The sequence below is a fragment of the Hoplias malabaricus genome, chromosome 6 (genome assembly GCF_029633855.1).
Source record: "Hoplias malabaricus isolate fHopMal1 chromosome 6, fHopMal1.hap1, whole genome shotgun sequence".
NCBI lineage: Eukaryota > Metazoa > Chordata > Actinopteri > Characiformes > Erythrinidae > Hoplias > Hoplias malabaricus.
Window position 1 is genome coordinate 25681670 of NC_089805.1, and position 18491 is coordinate 25700160.

Below are 18491 nucleotides of genomic sequence, written 5' to 3' on the forward strand. Positions count from 1 at the left end.
TCTTTAAGTTAGATTTTTTCTTCTGAAAAAACAGCTGGTATACAAAATCTATGTAAGGGTGTCATCTAGTTCCCGTCTAAAGCACCTGCTCTTTTAAAGTTTCCCCAATCTTTTATTTAGAATTGTCAATATTATACATTTTACTGCATACACTACTTATGATTCTATTGCTGTTGCATTCTAATCATTAAAGATACACAATTTTGTTGTCAGGTCTACTCACAAATAGAAGAGCTCATCGAAAACAGGGTGCAGTGTTTTGAGTTTCACTTGAGTTCGCTGACTCCTGGAGTTGGGGAAGAGGTGGTGAGGACAGAGCTCCACTATGACAAATGGATCACTCAGCCCTGGTGGAGTTAAGAGGGAGAAAATATTTTACAGGTGTGCAAAATATATACAGTTCAGAACAGCTCTCCTCAAACATTCTGGCATGGCCAGAGGAGCCACAGGAGTAAGGTGGTCACAGAAAAAAAGTATATTATGGGCCATTTAACCAAATCCTTTTTTTTAAGTTATTAAAACCTACTACAATAAAGGACATGGCAACAAAATAAAACTCTCAGCCATTCCAAGCATATTATCTATATTATTATACGACTGGGCCATATCATTTTAAGTATGCAAAAGTCATTGATACCTAGAAAAAGGCTAGTAAGATTCTGGCAAAACATGGTGCTTTTTCATTTATTAAAATTAGTAAAAAAAAATGAGTGCTGCAGATCAGTCTTAAAAATGCAGTTTTTGTTATAGCATGCAACATGAAAATGTCTAGGTTTAGAAGTTCAATCGTAAATCAGGGCATGTTCATGTGAAATATTGTATATGCTCACCATTGGCATCAAGGGCAATGAGGTCAGCTGCATGCAGTATTTCCACAGTCAGTCTTTGCTCAGGCGCGTCATAATAACATTTCACACTGATGCGGCCAAAACGACTGTGCTTCAGGATTCTCTGAAAAACAATACCAAAAATATCAATCTCTGTGCTAACCTTTTGGATTTTATGTTAAAACATCTTGACAATTTCTGCAAGAAATAGATTTATACATATAAGGTACCCCAAGTATATTTATACATATATACAAAAATATGTTTGTATTAAAATGAATATTATTATAGACAATGATTGGTTGCATAATGGCAGCGCGGTGGCGCAGCATGTAGTGTTGCAGTCATGCAGCTCCAGGGACCTGGAGGTTGTGGCTTTGATTCGTCTGTCTGTGAGGAGTTGGTGTGTTCTCCCCGTTTCTGCGTGGGTTTCCTCTGACAGTCCAAAAACACATTGGTAGGTGGATTGGCGACTCAAAAGTGTCTGTAGGTGTGAGTGAATGTGTGTGTTGCTCTGTGAAGGACTGGCGCCCCCTCCAGTATTCCCGCCTTGCGCTCAATGATTCCAGGTAGGCTCTGGACCCACCGCGACCCTGAACTGGATAAGCGGTTACAGATAATGAATGAATGAATGAATGATTGCATTATGCAAAAAAATTCACAGTTAATTCAGTTGAATTTTACATCTCTAGAAAATGAGTGAAGGATTTCAGTTCTGACATTTCAGACATTTCAGTTCAGACATTAAGCAAATGACTTCTGGTGGCAAATATGAGCATGAGACTGCACCCAGAGTGTCATGCTTGGTGCAAAACACATGAAGGTTGAGCTGGAAATGAGTGGCGTAAACTTTTAATCATCAGAGGAAGTGAAGTCTTTGTGATGTCTCAGCTCCCAATCAACACCTCCTCTCTCTACGGGACTGGAGGCAGTGCCCAGCAGGATGGCAGCCTACCTGCTGAGAGATCTTCTCCAGGAAGTACTGCTCGATCAGCTCAAAGGATGAACACTTGTTCAGACGCAGCTCCTCGTCCAGGGCCTGAAAAACAGCACAAGTGTTTCTAGACATGCCATTTAGTCAGCTACCATTGGTAAATGAAATCTCCTATATTGCCTCAGAATTAATTTGCCATTTTAACCTTGTAGTCTCCACTTTTGAGATCCTCCAAGAGCAGCCCTTCACCATCAGCATGGAAGAACCGGACCAGAGTCTGAAAGGAAACGTCTGTCATTAAAACAATAGTTCTGTCAAAAATTATTAGTTTCATTGTTTGTAAACACTTTAACAAGGGTTGCGGTGGGTCCGGAGCCCACCGGGAATCACTGGGTGCAAGTACTCCTGGATGGTGCACCAGTTCATCACAGGGCATCACTCACTCATACACTCACACTTATGACCACTTTTGAATAGACAATTCACCTACCAACATGTGTTTTTGGACTGTGGAAAGAAAACACTCCATTTCTCTCGGACAGTGACCCAATGCACAGTTTGAACCCACAACCCAAGAACCCAGGACCTGTGTGACAGCGACATTACCTGTTGCATGACTGTGCCACACTTCTGCCAAAAACTCAAATTCACAAAATTTTCCTCCTACCCCAAATGTAATCATTCAGTCAAGACACATTTGCAGTATATATGCAGTGTGTCTCAATATTTAAAAGGCTGTCCTGCTCGCTACTGCCTATAAGGACAGCTGTGTAGGTTGGTAGTGTATTAAATAAAAGCAAATTTTAAGAAATCCTAACCCTTGAGTCTCTGGTAAAATTAAGGTTCATTACTTTAATTAAATACATTTTTTCGTTAAAGAATTATTGTTGGAATATATCCTTTTATCTCCATCTATGGTTGTTTTTCCTCTTCTGACATGAAAAATCCAGCTCTTTATATGATATGTATATTTAATTAAAAATGGACTAACTTCATTGCTTCAAATTTACAATTAGATTTTTTACAAAATGTTTTTACATTAATGGAAAATAATGTTTTTTATTTTGTTAAAAAAACAAGCAGTTACCAAAGTTCCAAAAGTTTTTTGAGGTGCTGGAGCAGATGTATATCCCAAGCTGTCTACAGCCTTTCACCAGACATCACTGAAGTCCTGCCCACCTTTCAATGGAAGCCCCTTGACCTGTGCGTTCTAGCAGACTTGCGCACACTTTAACAGCATGGGATCCTGCTATGCTAATAGAGCAACTATATGGAACACAGCATGTTCGCCCACGTAACCCAGCAACTCATGACTTTTCATGCAAATCTGTTCTGCGTTCCTGCCAGTTCCTGTCCCTTGGAATAGCGTTACTCGCACATTGTCATTCTTGTGGGGACTCCCCTTAATACACGGACGAGTGGCTGCCAAGATGACTGATGAATATCTGATGGTGGCCTATGATGCCAGGATGCTGAAAGTTGAAGCTGAAGTATTAAATGAAAAAATTTCAAGTGATTCAGAATGACTGGTAGCTAGCAGAGAATGTGTCCTACAGCTTAGTGTAGTGTGGTCAAAAACAGTTGCAAAGAATAAAGCCAATTGTACTCTCATGGATACCTGGGCATAAATACTGATGCTTAACCCTGCCTTACAGCTCAAAACAATTTTTTTTTCATTACTTATGGACTAAAAGGGCAGTGCTGGTGGCGCTGGGTCGTTGTCACACAGCTCCAGGGTCCTGGGGCTGTGGGTTCAAGGCCTGCCCCGAGTGACATTCTGTGAGAAGTTTGGTGTGTTCTCCCCGTGTTCGCGTGGGTTTCCTCCGGGTGCTCTGGTTTCCTCCCACAGTCCAAAAACACGCTGGTAGGTGGACTGGCGACTCAAAAGTGTCCATAGGTGTGAGTGAATGTGTGAAGACGGTCGCCCCCTCCAGGGTGTGTTCCTCCCTTGCACCCAGTGATTGCGGGTAGGCTCCGGACCCACCACACCCTGAACTGGATAAGTGGTTACAGACTGTGAATGAACAAACAAACGTTTGACTACAAATACTCAGTAGTTTCCCCTCGTTCCAACTCATGGTCACTAACCTCGATGGTGTATTGGAACCGGGTGTAGAACTCCACCTGTACTCCTCTGTTTTCTGCCACTGTATCCAAAATCATTCTCAAGAGCAGCTCCCAGAGACTCTGCAGGACCCTGTAGGAGCAGGAGCACTGGAGAACTACACTCTCCACATGCACAATAACAACCTACAGCAACAGTAATCATCTACCTGATGTTCTCTGTCACCATTACCAACAAAAGGCAGCCATGTAACTACATAAATACTCCCCATGTCGCTGATATTTACAGTTACTACTACCTGAGGTGTTATTACAAGCCATTCCCTTCAAGAACTGTAATAATATGTAATGTGGGAGGTAATTACCTTGCCAGGTTCTCCTTCACCAATGACTCACTGAGAATGACTAAGGTGGAATCTAGGTATTTCATCAGTGGAGACACTGCCTGGAGACATTTACAACATAGGGCTGTCACTGATGCATATGTCAGTTAAGAAAAACAACTATAAGCATTCACAGAGAGGGCCACTACACTCACATCATCGTTGTTTATGGTGTCCGGAGAGAGGCTGATGTGCTGAATGTATCTTCTGAGCTCAGGAAGCATCTGCACAAAATGACCAAACAAAGCATTATCATCATCATCATCATCATCATCATCTTCCAAAAACAAAAAAACCCTCCGCACAGCACGCAAGAGTTAATCTAGCAAAGGAAGCTAATACAGGGTGATAAGCTCTTTATTAAAAGTGCCCCATAATGGCCTGCCTCAAAGGTCCTCTTAAGCAGCAAAGGCTGGAGAAGAAAAATGAAAGATGCTATGAATGCTCTCCATGTTTAATGACTGCAATTTATTGGTTTCACATTGATGACTAATACCAGTTAGTCCAGAGAGACACTCCCTCCTCTACATCGTAAAGTTACATTGCACCAAAATCTCTACCGCATAATTTTAAGAGATAAACAAATAAAATACTATATTATATTACATTGTATTATATTATATTATATTATATTATATTATATTATATTATATTATATTATATTATATGTTATATTGCCAAAAGTATTCACTCATCCATCCAAATCACTGAATTTGCGTGTTCCAGTCACCATGGCCACAAAACCAAGGACCTAGGCATGCAGACTGCTTCAACAAACATTTGTCAACTGTCAGTGGTATTATAACAAAATGGAAGTGATTGGAAATGACAGCAACTCAGCCACAAAGTGGTAGGCAGATTAGCTCAAGAACAGTGCGTACAGAGTTTAATGGAGTGGGTTTTCATGGCTGAGCAGCTGCATCCAAGCCTTACATCACCAACTGCAATTCAAAGTGTCAGATGCCGTGGTGTAAAATATGCCGCCACTGGACTCTAGTTCTCTGGATGGATGAATCTCGCTTCTCCATCTGGCAATCCGATGGATGAGTCTGGGTTTGGCGGTTTCCAGGAAAGTAGTACTTGTCTGATTGCATTAATGTGAAGTGTAAGGTTTGGCGAAGGGGGCTATGGTGTGGGGTTATTTGTCAGTAGTTCATATCGGCCCCATAGTTCCAGTGAATGGAGCTCTTAATGCTTCAGCATACCAAGAGATTTTGGACAATTTCATGCTTCCAACATGGTGGGAACTGTTTTTGGATGGCCACTTCCTGTTCCAATATGGCTGTGCACCATGGCACAAATGAAGGTCTATAAAGACATGGATGAGTAAGTTTGTTGTGGAAGAACTTGACTGGCCTGAGTCCTGACCTCAACTCGATAGAACACCTTTGTGATGAATTAGAGCGGAGACCTGGCCTTGGAGCCAGACCTTCTCATCCAACATCAGTGTCTGACTTCACAAATGCGCTTCTGGAAGAATAGTCAAAATTTCCCATAAACACTCACATAGACCTTGTAGAAAGCCTTCCAAGAAGAGCTGAAGCTGTTATTGCTGCAAAGGAAGGGCTGACATTATATTAAACCCTATGGATTAAGAATGGGATGTCACTCAAGTTTATATGTGTGCAAAGGCAGACGAGCGAATACTTTTGGCAATATAGTGTATTATATAATACCTGCTCCATACGTTGTTAATGGGAATCAGCATTTTTATCATTTCTGCTCTCTGAGTATCTCCATTTTTGATAATATCCCAAAGAGACAATACAATAAAACATGAAAAACAAAAACAGTCAAATTAAGAAACTGCAGAAACTCTTCAAATTTGGACATAACATATGATTTCTCATCAGTTTCGTAATACTGAATTTTTTTTCACTATGAAAAATACATATTTTATGCCATGCTACTCATTCTCACACTAACCTGATTCTACATTTTGTTTATGGGACATGCTACATAATATTCTTAAGCAGCTCAAGAAACTTCACCTCATTATTTTACCTTACACAAGCATTTGAGAAGTAGAGAAATTTGGTTATGTGGTGAAAAATCAAATTGAAAAGTCAAATCATTAACACAGAATACACCTTTACCTTCTATTAAATACTACTGACATATCAAAGAAACTAAATTCATTAATTATAAGGGGTGTCTCCAAATTTTAACATGTAGTGAATTTTTGTGAATAATCATGCGTATTCCTATTGATACACAGGGCCCTTGGTTTGATTTTAGCTACATTCAGACGGGAATGCATTCAGAGAATTATATCATCATATAAAAAAAAATAAGTTTGTGATGACCGGCCCAAGGTGTTCCCTACCTTATCAGTAAGGAGTGTGATGATGCGCTTAGTTTCCCTTTGCAGGTCCAGGTCAGCGTTGTAAAGCTGCCCATTCAGGGCTTTGTTCACCTGCTCCTTTCCCTCAGCACCGCATGACTCCTCCATGGCCTGCTCCACCCCCCGCCAGTCCAGTTCCCGCGGCAACCCCGCCAGGTACACCCGCACATGCTCAGTGTTGTTCAGTGCCACGCAAAGCTGCTCAAGAACAGAGGGAGGGAGAAGAAGAAAAGGACAGGAGGGACGTGACAGGAGCAAAGGGGATAAAATGAGGGAGAAAATAAGGAGGTCTAGAAAGGGTGGAGGGAAGGCAGAGGTTCTGGACATAAATGGTGAGAACTGAAAAGCCAGGACTAACGAAGGCAAAAGCATTACAGCTCAGACATGCTGCTGAAATGGCAGTGTTGTGAGGGAGAAAAACTCCATGCTGACATTTACTCAGCCACACAATGAAAGTCCTACCCCTCCTCCCTCTGCCACCCAGGGGGATGTACCTGCACTGTGAAGCTCCGGTGGTCTCGACCCAGCTGGCTCCTCTCAATCTTGCGCTTCAGGAGTTCAGAATAGGATACTGCCTCGCTGCAGAAGTTCTATAATGAAGAGAAACATTCTTTTTCCACTGCTTAGAACAACTAATTTCAATGACCCATATTTTAAATAATTTATCTCTGAAGTCCACTGTACACTTTATGTAGGTTTAACTACAATGTGTATGTATGTATGTGTGTGGTGTGTGTCTGTATACACATATATACATTACTATCTCCTAAATAACATGGATGTTTTGTACTGGGTTTTCATGACTTGTATGTATAAATGCTCTGTTCTGATTGACCATTAAGTATTTAAAAATAAGAGCCTCCACTAAAACTCAGACCTGTGAAAACAATGTGCAGGTTACACAGGAAATATAATCTGAATATTATGTGAAGGTTCCTCAAGGCTAAAACTTGCATTACCTGAAAAAATATCTAAATTTGATTTGAATGGGCTTGCTACAGAGTGTTAATTAAAGGTGTTTTTAAGATGATCTAAATGGGCATCGGCTCACATCAGTCAGGCGAGTGATGAAGATGAAGGCCCCTGCTGAGTCGGGCCAGGCCAGCTGTGTCCAGAATTCTCGCACCTGGCCGAAGCACGTGGTGACATCCACAGCCGAGAAGCTGTGTCTTGCCTGTGGGACTTGCTCCAACTGTGACACACAAACACACATTTAACTGAGACACTTGCAATGAATCTTTCGCTACATATCCACTCACTTTAAATGGCAAATAAACATTGAAGGTACACCCTGCTGGCACACTCCAGTGTGAGCTATTTATGTGCAAGACTGAAGAAAACTATTCAGTTTTTACACCAGAGGAAATGGAAATCAGATAGACTGCAGCTTTCTAGGGTCATTATGTAAAAACATGCCATACTGCCACGTCTCTTAAGGCTTGTTGCGCAATCAGCCAAGGACTTTCTATATTTTCCCTCATTTCTGCTCTAACTTGCCTGGTCCATCTCCACCGCTTTGCGGATCCTGTCGATAGATTTCTCATGTACAATCTGCAGCCATTTGTGGATGGAGGTTTTGAACCAGTTGTGAAATCCAGTGAGTGCCAGCATCTTGGTGTCTCTGAAAAAAAAACATACACAAAACAGATGCCTACCTAGAAAGCAGCTCATTTATATATAGCACTTGGTAGAGCATTAAGCATCACTGGGAAGATTGCTGAGCCAAATATAGCTACAACAACTTTCTCTGGTTGTATGAGTCACTCTCTTTCATATGGCATAGCTTAGGGTTCAGCAATCATCTGATCCTCACAGATGGATTCCTAGGGACATGGTGACTCACTTGAGAGGCAGGAACTCTCTAAAACGCTTGAGGGTCTTCAGAGACATGAACAGCTCAAATAGGGTCTCCCCCATGGTCTGGGACAGCCGAGAGCTTTCCTGCTCCAAGGTCCCGCAAACTCGCTCCATGGCAACACTCACGTCATCGGCCACCTGGACACAAGGTGCTCCATTAGCCACTCTTTCTCCCAGCTCATGTTTATCAATGGGAAAATTAATTGGAGGTGAACTATGTTTCATTCACATTTACATACGCACCAGCTTCTCCAACTGTCGATAGGAGATACTGAAGAAGTCCACCTTCACTGAGCTGAAAGACAAAAATCAGTTTCTTTCAGGCAGTAATGAACATAGTCTCTCTTTCAGGTGAGGTTGCTGATTTGTAAAAGCCAACATTTAGAGAAGAATTTAAAAAGAAATGAGCATACTGAGCAAAATCAAAGATTGTTTGTTGTTATATTTGCATCATTCATGGTTTTTAAAGCATAGTTTCTGCACTTATATGATTGTACTATTCGTACTGGTAAAGCCACATTAGGTTGTGCTATTTTATGTGTTATTTTTCATGTGTTTTTCTCCACTTCGTGCCATGCCTAAGAATTCCCCTTGCCTATGTTAGAAATTATATAAATTGTGGTCTTAAGTGGGTTATTGTTTTTATAGTCCTTTAAATTATTTCCATCCTACACTCATGAAATCACATAGATGTAATTTGCTATGCTAATTATACCATGCTGCAACATATTATCATATAGCACAGTTGTAACTGAGCTCTGCATTAGGCTAGATCTTAGGCTGTTACCTGTGAAAGAGCTTATTGTAGACATTCTGCCCTCTCTGCACATCTACACAGACAGCATCCACCACTTGAACCAGTCTCTTCAACTGCTCCTCCAGAGTCTGCAGCCAAGGGAATACAGGCCATCAGTCAGCAAAAGATTCTGCACCTATACCATCAGTCTGGCTGTTCAGACTGACACCCATTAATGAAATGTGACATATAAAGAAATCCTAGTGAGCTGTTCTTTTTCCCTTTTTGTTTGAAAATAGACACTTACCCCTTCATCTGGTTTGAAGTGTGAAATTGTCGCTTCGTACCACTCAACGGTGCCTTTCTGTATACAGAGTGAAAAATTATGAGAGGACCTGAATAACTCTGAAAGTGTTCAATGTTTGATAAAAATAGCCACTCGTGGTTAGTTTGGGTCCGTCATACCTTTATAACAGTTGCTATTTCCAGGTGTAGTTCATTGCGGTTGGCACAAACTGCCTTAAATGCTTGCATTGACTGTACCTGCCCAATAGTCCTGCATTTGAAAGGGCAAAATAGACCAATGTAAATAATCACAAAGCAGAAGAAAACGCACAGAATATCCCTCCACATTATAAAATCAAGTGCATGCTACAATTTGCATGTGCACTCCACTGTATACTGTCAATAGCTAGAGCTTACAGACAAGGACCCCATCTGTCATTTCTGTCAGCCTATTTAATCAAACTGTGGAATATCTGTGTGTGTGAAAGCGCTAGTAGTATTGACCAACTCCTTGGTGGCCAGTGCACTATACTACGTTTAAAAGCAACAGTGGAAAAAGCCCCACAGGATATCAATTCTTCTAAATCCCTCTATCCGATACAGACCCCCCTAGAGAGTACAGAGCCAGAAAGGGCACAGCAACGCCAGTTTCCACACACACAGCTGCTTTATTGACAGGCAAGAAAGATTTAAATTTGAATAGACTGTCGGCTTTAGTGCTTTCAGAACTGTATTTGTGTATGTGTGTGTGTAAAGTATACATCTTTTTTTTTTTACTTTTTAGTACAAATCCCCCCCCCCCCCCCCCCCCAAAAAAAAACATTGTGCTGAGCATCTAAATTCTGAAGTTTGTTAATACAACATTCATTTTAAACTCAAATTCAAATCCGTTTTTCTGCGAGGTTAACATTTGTCTTATTATGTATGCCAATCATGTTTAATGGTTTTCATTATTTTATAACATTTAAGCACACCAGATGCCTTTAAATGATATGTCACAATGCATTTGGGAGTTGAGGTTGATTCTCAGACAACAACTTGCAGTCAAAATGTCAACTATGTATTTTTTCCCACAGTGAGTGACTCTAGGGATGTTTTGATAGCTGTGTGTTTAATACAAGAAAGAGTCTGAGCTGTATCTTATTTTACAGTCCTGCAGAAAGCTTTAACAACATCCCAGCTTGCTAGCACAACACAGTTGATTAAGTAGCTTTAAATTGGTTACATTTCCACAGTATTCATTAACCAATATTTGTGATGTGGTTTATGTAAATATTAAGCGGATTGTAGGACACATTTTGTGAATGTATAATAAAGTAACGTTAGAACTTTTAAATTAACTTTTCTAAAATTAGCCAATAGTGTGTGGCAAAAAGTTTTTTATTGAAATATTTTGGATGCAACTAGTTTTTGTGCCACATCTTTACACAGCATTGTATTAAAAGGCACCCACACTGTATTTGTGTTTACCTGAGCATCAGTTCACACCGTGTGATGGCAATAGTGTTGGTACAGGGAAAAACCTGCCTCATGCTCTTCATTAGAGACAAGCAGTAGTCACAGTAGAGTTTAAAGCTTTGTGCCAAGAGGCTCCCCTGCAAATACAACAATTACCAACATTAACAGCAAGAAGAGACACAGAAACTCTCCATACTATAGCTCTTTCTAGCTGAGTATCAGTTAATTCAAAGCATCTCTCTAAGACCTTCACAACCTCTCCGGATCTAAACCAAAAGCCCTTGACATCAGAGAATTCAAGATTTTTCACCACCAGATGAAACCTCCCTGCTATTCTAAATCAATGAGTTTTCAACAGAAGAAGTCCTACCAGCTCCTTTTCTGCATCTCCAGCTTCCCACTCTGCCTCCACGGCCCTTAGCAGCCTAAAAAGCAGAGAGTAGCACATTCTCTGAGAGCGGTGGTGGCTGCTGTAGCATTGCCAGCGACTGCAAAACAAATAAAACACTAGTTTAGATATTAAGTCTTTATCTGGATGGTATTTCATTGGTTTACTGCAATCTTTTTGGTCCAAATATATATGATTTTATGATGATATATTTACCTGACTCCTTTGACAGTGTAAGAAAATATATCAACATAAACCATATCATAAAGTAGCTTTCTTTTGTCCCTCATATATCTTTATATCCATCAAAGTGTATTCTTTTTCAAGTTTTACCTAAATCCTTTGAGAGTACTGTATTCTCATTCATTCATTCATTGTCTGTAACCTGTTCAGGGTCGCGGTGTGACCAGAGCCTACCCGGAATCATTGGGCAAAAGGTTGGAACACACCCTGGGGGGGGCACCAGTCCTTCACAGAGTGACATACACTCATTCACAAACACACACCTATGAATACTTTTGCATTGCCAATCCACCTACCAATGTGCTTTTTTGGACCATGGGAGGAAACTGGAGCATCAGAGGAGACCCATGCAGAGACAGGGAGAACACCTCAAACTCCTCACAATCACCTGGAGTGGGGCTTGAACCCCAACTTCCAGGTCCCTACAGCTGTGTGTGCGACACTACCTGCTGCGCCACCATGTAATTTTTATGTGCAATTTGGCATCATGAATAATGTAACCTTAGAAATTCCAAACTGAATAAATTCACCATAAAAAGTTACATTTCTGCCCTTTAAAAAGAAAGCTAGCTGTAAGTTTAAAATTTATCAGAAGACAGCAAGTACCACTAAACTAATGAAGAAATTAAAATGTATCTCTGCCTTGTCAAGAAAAACACAGGTACAATTAATGTCACGCCCTCGTCTCGTCTGTTTTCCTGATCTCAGCACATGGCTTTGTTTTGTTGTCGTTCACGCCCCGCCTTTGTTCCGCCTTGTTCGTCACTCTTGTTATCCGTTTCAGGTGTTTCTCGTTTGTTGTTGTATTTAAGTCCCCTTCCCTCACTTCCTGTTGTCGTTCATTTGTTCTTCGTATGGTTTGCTATGTCAGTTGTTCTTCTGATTGTATTGTTCTTTGTAATGTTCGCCTTGTTCTTGGTAATGTTTCGTTCAGTTGTTCTTTGGATTGTATTGCCCTTCGTAATGTTTGTTCCCGATTCTCGTTCTCAGTCTTTTTCTTTCCCCTTTTAGTGTTTGTCCTCTAGTTCGTTAATGTTTGTTTCGTTTATTTCCTGTTGAATAAAGTCTGTGTTATTAGCGTTTGCGTCCGCATCCGTCAGTCCGCACCCCTCGTCCCTAACAATTAAACTGTAAACACACAAAAGGTGTTGCAACTTATTAATGGGCACATTCTAAGCTAAAATGGATTTCTCCAAAAGAGATTTAAAAATATTCAGTGTTGTAGTGCTGATGAATGCTGATATAAAAACAAGAGTATTAACAGTTTATTTAATGCCATAATTCACAATGTAGAACTGCTGTTATTTGTATCTTCAGTTTTACAAAGACATGTGAAGATATAAAACAGTTTTTATTAATTGTATTTAAGCCACCCTCCATATGTTTTGTAGGTTAATCTTAAATATTTGACACAAATTTAACAATGTTCCATGTTGTATTTAATGTATAATAAACTGTAATCTGATATGGAGAATACACAGACACATTTGGTGCCCGTGACATTGTAATGAGTGCAGCTGATGCCGGCTGGGTGAAAGAAACCTGTCAGTGGTGGACAGCAGGAGAACCTGTTGACCACTACTAGATGCCTGTATTCTGGCACCAACGATAAGGTCTGGATGCTAAAGTGCATTTTGGGAAACTAACGTCCTGAAGTAATTATAAGGCACTCTGGTGTTTTATTGCTAAGGAGACGAAAAAGACATGCGAAATGTTTCATTACAACTACCCCCCTGAGAAACTCCTTCAATCCCAACATGGTTTTAGAAGGCTGAATCTGAAGGAAGGCCATGAAGTGAATGATGTAAATATGTGTGTGTGTATGTATATATATATGTGTGTGTGTGATACACCTATCTTCAGTATGATATGTTGTTAAACAGCCATGTTGTTCTCAATATAGCACTGGAATTAGAGACATACATGATTGACTGCTGTAGTGGTGACAGGTCAGACTGCACAGCATGATGGGAAAGCACAGTCCATGCTGCTGGACACACTTGTCCATTCCAGTTATAGGGTTCTTTCTGCAGGGGTTTCCAGAGAAGAAGATACTTGTCATTATGTGTCAGGATCAAAAATGTCTATGAGAGAATTGTGTTAGATATAAATACTACAGCCCAACCTGAACATGGTTATGCTCATACTCCAAAATCTGACTCAGCATCTTCTGATGGATGACCACATTTGAGACCATTTTAGTCAAAGCCGTGTCTCTCTGCAGAACAGGACAAAAAGCGTATTTTAACAAAGTACACTTTTAAAAAAGTAAATGCAAAACTAGAATAGAGAAGATTCTATTCCAGGTCAAAAAATCATTTCACTTAAACCTTTGTATTTGTCGATTGTGTTACTAATAAATGACTTTAGAATGAGTTTTAGAAAATTACAATGCTTAATGGTTTTGCCTTTTTTCAGTAATTACCCACCACTAAAGAGTTTTGAAGAACATTAGCTATAATTTGCAAGGTATTATGTGGAAAGCATTAGAAGAGTCTACACCTTTTAAAAATTAACGCTGCACATCTCCCAAAACATTAATTATTCCAACCAAAAATGGGTAGGGGGGATAGATGGGAGGTTTTGGAGTTTAAAGTCTACTTCAGATAAACTTTGCTACCTGAGTGGTGAAGAGCCTCAGGATCAGGTGGCATTCTCCCTGCACTTTAGACGCACTGGACCGTGGCTCAAGTTTGAACCACTTATCATAGCCAACCACTGGAATCTCCTGGGGAGAGAATCAACAGTTGTATTTCCAATCTATTTCACAAATGCAGATTCCTGAGACACTTACTTGGCATTTTGTTTGAACAAATGTTTTGTCCCCTAAAACCATATTATAACAATGAACTAGTTTATCTAAACAGTCTTTTAAATAAAGGACACCTCTATGATTGCGGGGAAACTTCTCTCTGGTTTGTTTATGTTCAGTGTCTATAAAGGTGGAGTAGTATATTTGGGGGGCAGATAAATGACTGTTAATTGTAAGTGGAAGAAATTTAACTTGTCTGTATGTTTTTATTCACTGTTGGAATTACCAAAGAAACTCATTTGTAACACGTTAGTTTTGTAGCACTTTCTGTATGCAGTTAGCCATCTCCAGGGTTTGAAGACATTTCCACCTTAATTAATCCAAAACAACAAAAAGATTTGCATGCATGTAGACCACCATTCTAAATAGTGAATTTAGCTATATGTACAAAAGGATCTTAACAGCCCTTATAATTAATGAATTCATCTATTTAATGATGTCCTACTCACAACCACACAAGCAGAGTTTGTATAATCATCTTAAAACAGCACTGCTAATCCAATAAGACATTCTGGAACTTTGCTCAATTATTATGTGGTCTAGATTCTTAGACTGTAGAATGGTATATAGCTCCCCAGCATTGGACTATAAAGCAATGGGACTGTTTCCTCTGGGATGAGCTGATATCCCATTTGAGATCTATTACAAACCATCCAAAATAAGTCTAAATTCACTCATGCTAATGTGGCTGAATGCAGTTAAATCTTGAAAGAAAAGTGCCAGTACTTAGTGTAAAGCTGTCCTAGAGAAGTCAAAGCTGTAACTGAAGCCAAGGAAGAGCAACTTCTATAGACTTTTACTTTTTTCTTCATACTGCCAGCTTTCCAAGAGCAATGAGATTTGCGAATGAATTACACTGCAATGAGTGAAGTGCTGCTTTACAGCCTTTGGGCTGTAAATTTGTTGAGGTGGTTAGTCACAGTCATTTTAAATTAGCCTAATAGGCTGCTTGGTGACTAATATTTTATGCTTTAATCACATTTTGTCAAATTTCTTGCATACTCCCTTAAACACTGCTCTATCTCCCCATTAGAGAAGCACTGGTGTGGACTAAATCACTCAGTATTCAATTGAACTTACACTTAATGGAATGTTCAGGCAACCCAGAAAATCATCTGCGTTCTCCTCGCTGCCTGATGCTGCCGCCCCATTGGCCCTCACAGATTTGGCAATTTGCTTGAAGTACCTAAATGTAATAATAGGTTGAAGGGTACATAAATGGGAGAATACGCAACTGGCATTCCATTGGCATTCCAACTGTGTGCTAATTCTCTCAACAATGCAGGACATACCTGCCCATTCCTCTGAGCCCACTGATCTCATTCAGCTTTCGACACGCTTCAGCCACAGACACATCATCATCATGATCCCTGGGGAGGGAAAATGGGTTTCTGGGTTATCTCGTTCATGAGATGGATTGTTTGCTTACAATTTAACCAACACAGACTGGTTAGAGAGGAACATTCAGCCAAAAATGGACTTCTCAAATGCAATTATCTCATATACTCATGTTTAGCAACTGGGTCATTCCACACCGGTTCATTTAGGGCCTGCCTCTCATGTTACTTATTTAAATAACAAAACAAAAAATAGTTCAGTTTCACAGTCATGCAGATTCAAAACTCTGTTTTACTTAATAATTAATAATATATTTTTTTAAATGTATGTCCCATCTGGTTCCAAATAATGTTAAATAATGTTCATAAATGTTCATTACTTACAGAACGATTGGTTGTTTGTAATATATGAGGTCTGGTAGCAGATATGTTTGCTGAATATATGGAGAGTGTTTTTCTTGAATAGTCTGAATAGTTTTTAGGATTCTTATTGGCTGATTAATTACTGATTAATCTGATTATATCCATCCAACTTGCTAACCTCCAATGGTCTCTAGTATCTTTAAATTCTGCATTTCTCCAAGAAATATGTAAATCTACACTATTAACCTGGTATCTAGAATTTTGGAATCCTATTTGACTCTGCTTTTATTAAAAGGGGTCTAATTCTGCTCATCTCAAACCTTTTTCTTAATAAGACACTTACGTCTCCTTTGTAGTTAAATCAAATTAAAACAATATATTTGATTAAGAACAAAATACGCACAAATAATAAAACTCAAAATAAGATTCACTGGATATTTAAAATATTTGGGCAGCTGTGTCCTAAAGGTTAGAGAAGAGTGCTTAGGACTAAAAGTTTGTTGGTTTGATTCCTACAACCGGCAATTAATTTGGGGGTGGTGGGAGTGAAGGAACAACACTGTGCTCCTTCCTCAGTCCATGACTGAGTTGCTCTTGAGCAAAGCACGAACCCACAACTGCTCCCTAGGCATTGAGGGTGGCTGCCTGCCACTCTGGGTGAGTGTACACATCCCTAATGTGTTCACTGCCACATATGGGTGAAATATGGAAGACACATTTCGTTGTACAATGACAAATAATTGCACATTTCATTTTCATAATTTTACAAATAAAGATAACGAAGGACAGGATGGAGGGGGCTAATAAAGCCAATATGCTGCCCAACAATGCCTCCCTGGCAGAGTAACAACTAAGATATTTTGACTTGCAGAACTTCCACCTGAGATGCAAGCATTGAGACAGGGATGAGGACACATGACTCTCCTCACTCGGTACCTATTGTCACTAGGTATGGCAATAGGTATAAAGGACTAGGAATTGTAGAATGAAAGAAAGAGGAACTAAGCCTGTTTTTGTTTGATGTTTAAAATGCTGTTTTGTGTTAACAAATGGCAAAATGACCAAACAGCTTCTGCCTCCAGTGTCTTTCTTTCCTGGGGAGGCACAAGTCTTGCCATAATAACACGTTTGTGTATATATGACGCATAGATTCTCTTATAGAGCATTTTTCAAGTGTGTTCACAAAAATAATTGATATAACTCAAGTAATGATATGACCAGGATGACTAGATATATTTCCAAATTCTAGAATACTTCTGTTTAAACTAGGAAATAATTTATTTTCTAGGAGAAGCTTGAGGTAATTTAAAAAAAGCAGTGAGACCACTGCTTGACATTATCTGCACCAGCCCAAAAAGGGCCTGTTTTCCCAGATCCAAATAGCTGAATCAATTATGAATGAACATGTTAATTCCATTTGGTCTAGGCTTAATATGTGAAAGGCCTCCTAAATACAGATAAACAGCATTCAGCCTTTGAGCAATTCTTATGTATTCAAGAGTTCATACTTTTGCAAACTTCTTACCATATGTCCAAATGCAGAAGATCACTCTGGACATCATCAATATCACTGGGTAGCAAAAGATGTAAAGATAAATGTCATGTATCAGTGTAATTTACTCGTGCACATGGGGAACATTTCAAGCTGAGTGTGATAAGTTCACAAATATCCATGTACAAAAACAAATTAGCCAATTATTATCTACAGCATTTCCATCACTGTGCATCTCATGCCTTGTTAAGCAAACTAAATCAAGACATGGCTCTGATTAATTTTGACTCACAAAATGAAGTGTTCATTCCACACAGGATTCAGCGTCTCAGGTTTGACATCGGTCACCTGGATGTCCCTTGCAGCCAGCACTTCCTTGACGCTGGAGCGCTTCTCTAATTTCTCTTTTCTCTTGCGGAAACTGAACTTCCTCTCTTTCCTCTCCTCTGTCTCTCGGGGGCTTTGTCCCATGAGAATTCCCAGCATGCAGTATGGGTCACTGTAACCTACACAGCCAGCAGGGAGCCAAAATACGTTTACACTCATCCAGGAATGACACACACAGCATATCCATTTGATCATTCTTATGTTTATATCCTGGCATATTCTTATGCATTTTCCAAAGTCTCATATTTACAGACAAAGCAAAGTCTAGCTGTGTTCTGTACCAAAGGTGGTCTGAGAAAGTTTCACTGATACTCAACTCTCATTGATGTGTGAAGAAGAAAGGGGCCAGCATGGGCACCCAGCCCCATACACAGTAAGCTGTGATACACTGTATGCTCTAACAATTTTATATCAGAGTCAGAACTGATATTTTTCAGCAGTTTTTGTTACAGTAGCTCCTCTTTGGAACTGGACCAGATGGACATGCATTTGCTCCCCTCACACATTAGTGAACCTTGTGTCCTCATGATCCTGTCACTGCTTCACAGACCACTCTCATTCCTGAGAAAACTGCTGGTAGT

At 39.9% G+C, this 18491-nt stretch overlaps 1 protein-coding gene across 1 annotated transcript in view; it reads right to left on the reverse strand.

Annotated features, from left to right (window-relative positions):
* Nucleotides 1-18491, reverse strand: part of baiap3 (BAI1 associated protein 3) — a 66480-nt gene that overhangs the window by 5810 nt on the left and 42179 nt on the right. The window contains exons 8-32 of the mRNA XM_066674277.1: nucleotides 17816-18029; nucleotides 17557-17601; nucleotides 15624-15701; nucleotides 15412-15517; nucleotides 14140-14247; nucleotides 13645-13737; nucleotides 13443-13546; nucleotides 11259-11376; nucleotides 10901-11025; nucleotides 9611-9701; nucleotides 9453-9509; nucleotides 9197-9294; nucleotides 8653-8704; nucleotides 8396-8547; nucleotides 8050-8173; nucleotides 7604-7744; nucleotides 7047-7142; nucleotides 6535-6750; nucleotides 4364-4432; nucleotides 4191-4270; nucleotides 3850-3958; nucleotides 1967-2038; nucleotides 1783-1866; nucleotides 831-951; nucleotides 224-347 (exon numbers count right to left, since the gene is read on the reverse strand). Of these exons, the coding sequence (XP_066530374.1) occupies nucleotides 224-347; nucleotides 831-951; nucleotides 1783-1866; nucleotides 1967-2038; nucleotides 3850-3958; nucleotides 4191-4270; nucleotides 4364-4432; nucleotides 6535-6750; nucleotides 7047-7142; nucleotides 7604-7744; nucleotides 8050-8173; nucleotides 8396-8547; nucleotides 8653-8704; nucleotides 9197-9294; nucleotides 9453-9509; nucleotides 9611-9701; nucleotides 10901-11025; nucleotides 11259-11376; nucleotides 13443-13546; nucleotides 13645-13737; nucleotides 14140-14247; nucleotides 15412-15517; nucleotides 15624-15701; nucleotides 17557-17601; nucleotides 17816-18029 (2677 nt within the window). The remainder of the gene's footprint in view (nucleotides 1-223; nucleotides 348-830; nucleotides 952-1782; nucleotides 1867-1966; nucleotides 2039-3849; nucleotides 3959-4190; nucleotides 4271-4363; nucleotides 4433-6534; nucleotides 6751-7046; nucleotides 7143-7603; nucleotides 7745-8049; nucleotides 8174-8395; nucleotides 8548-8652; nucleotides 8705-9196; nucleotides 9295-9452; nucleotides 9510-9610; nucleotides 9702-10900; nucleotides 11026-11258; nucleotides 11377-13442; nucleotides 13547-13644; nucleotides 13738-14139; nucleotides 14248-15411; nucleotides 15518-15623; nucleotides 15702-17556; nucleotides 17602-17815; nucleotides 18030-18491) is intronic.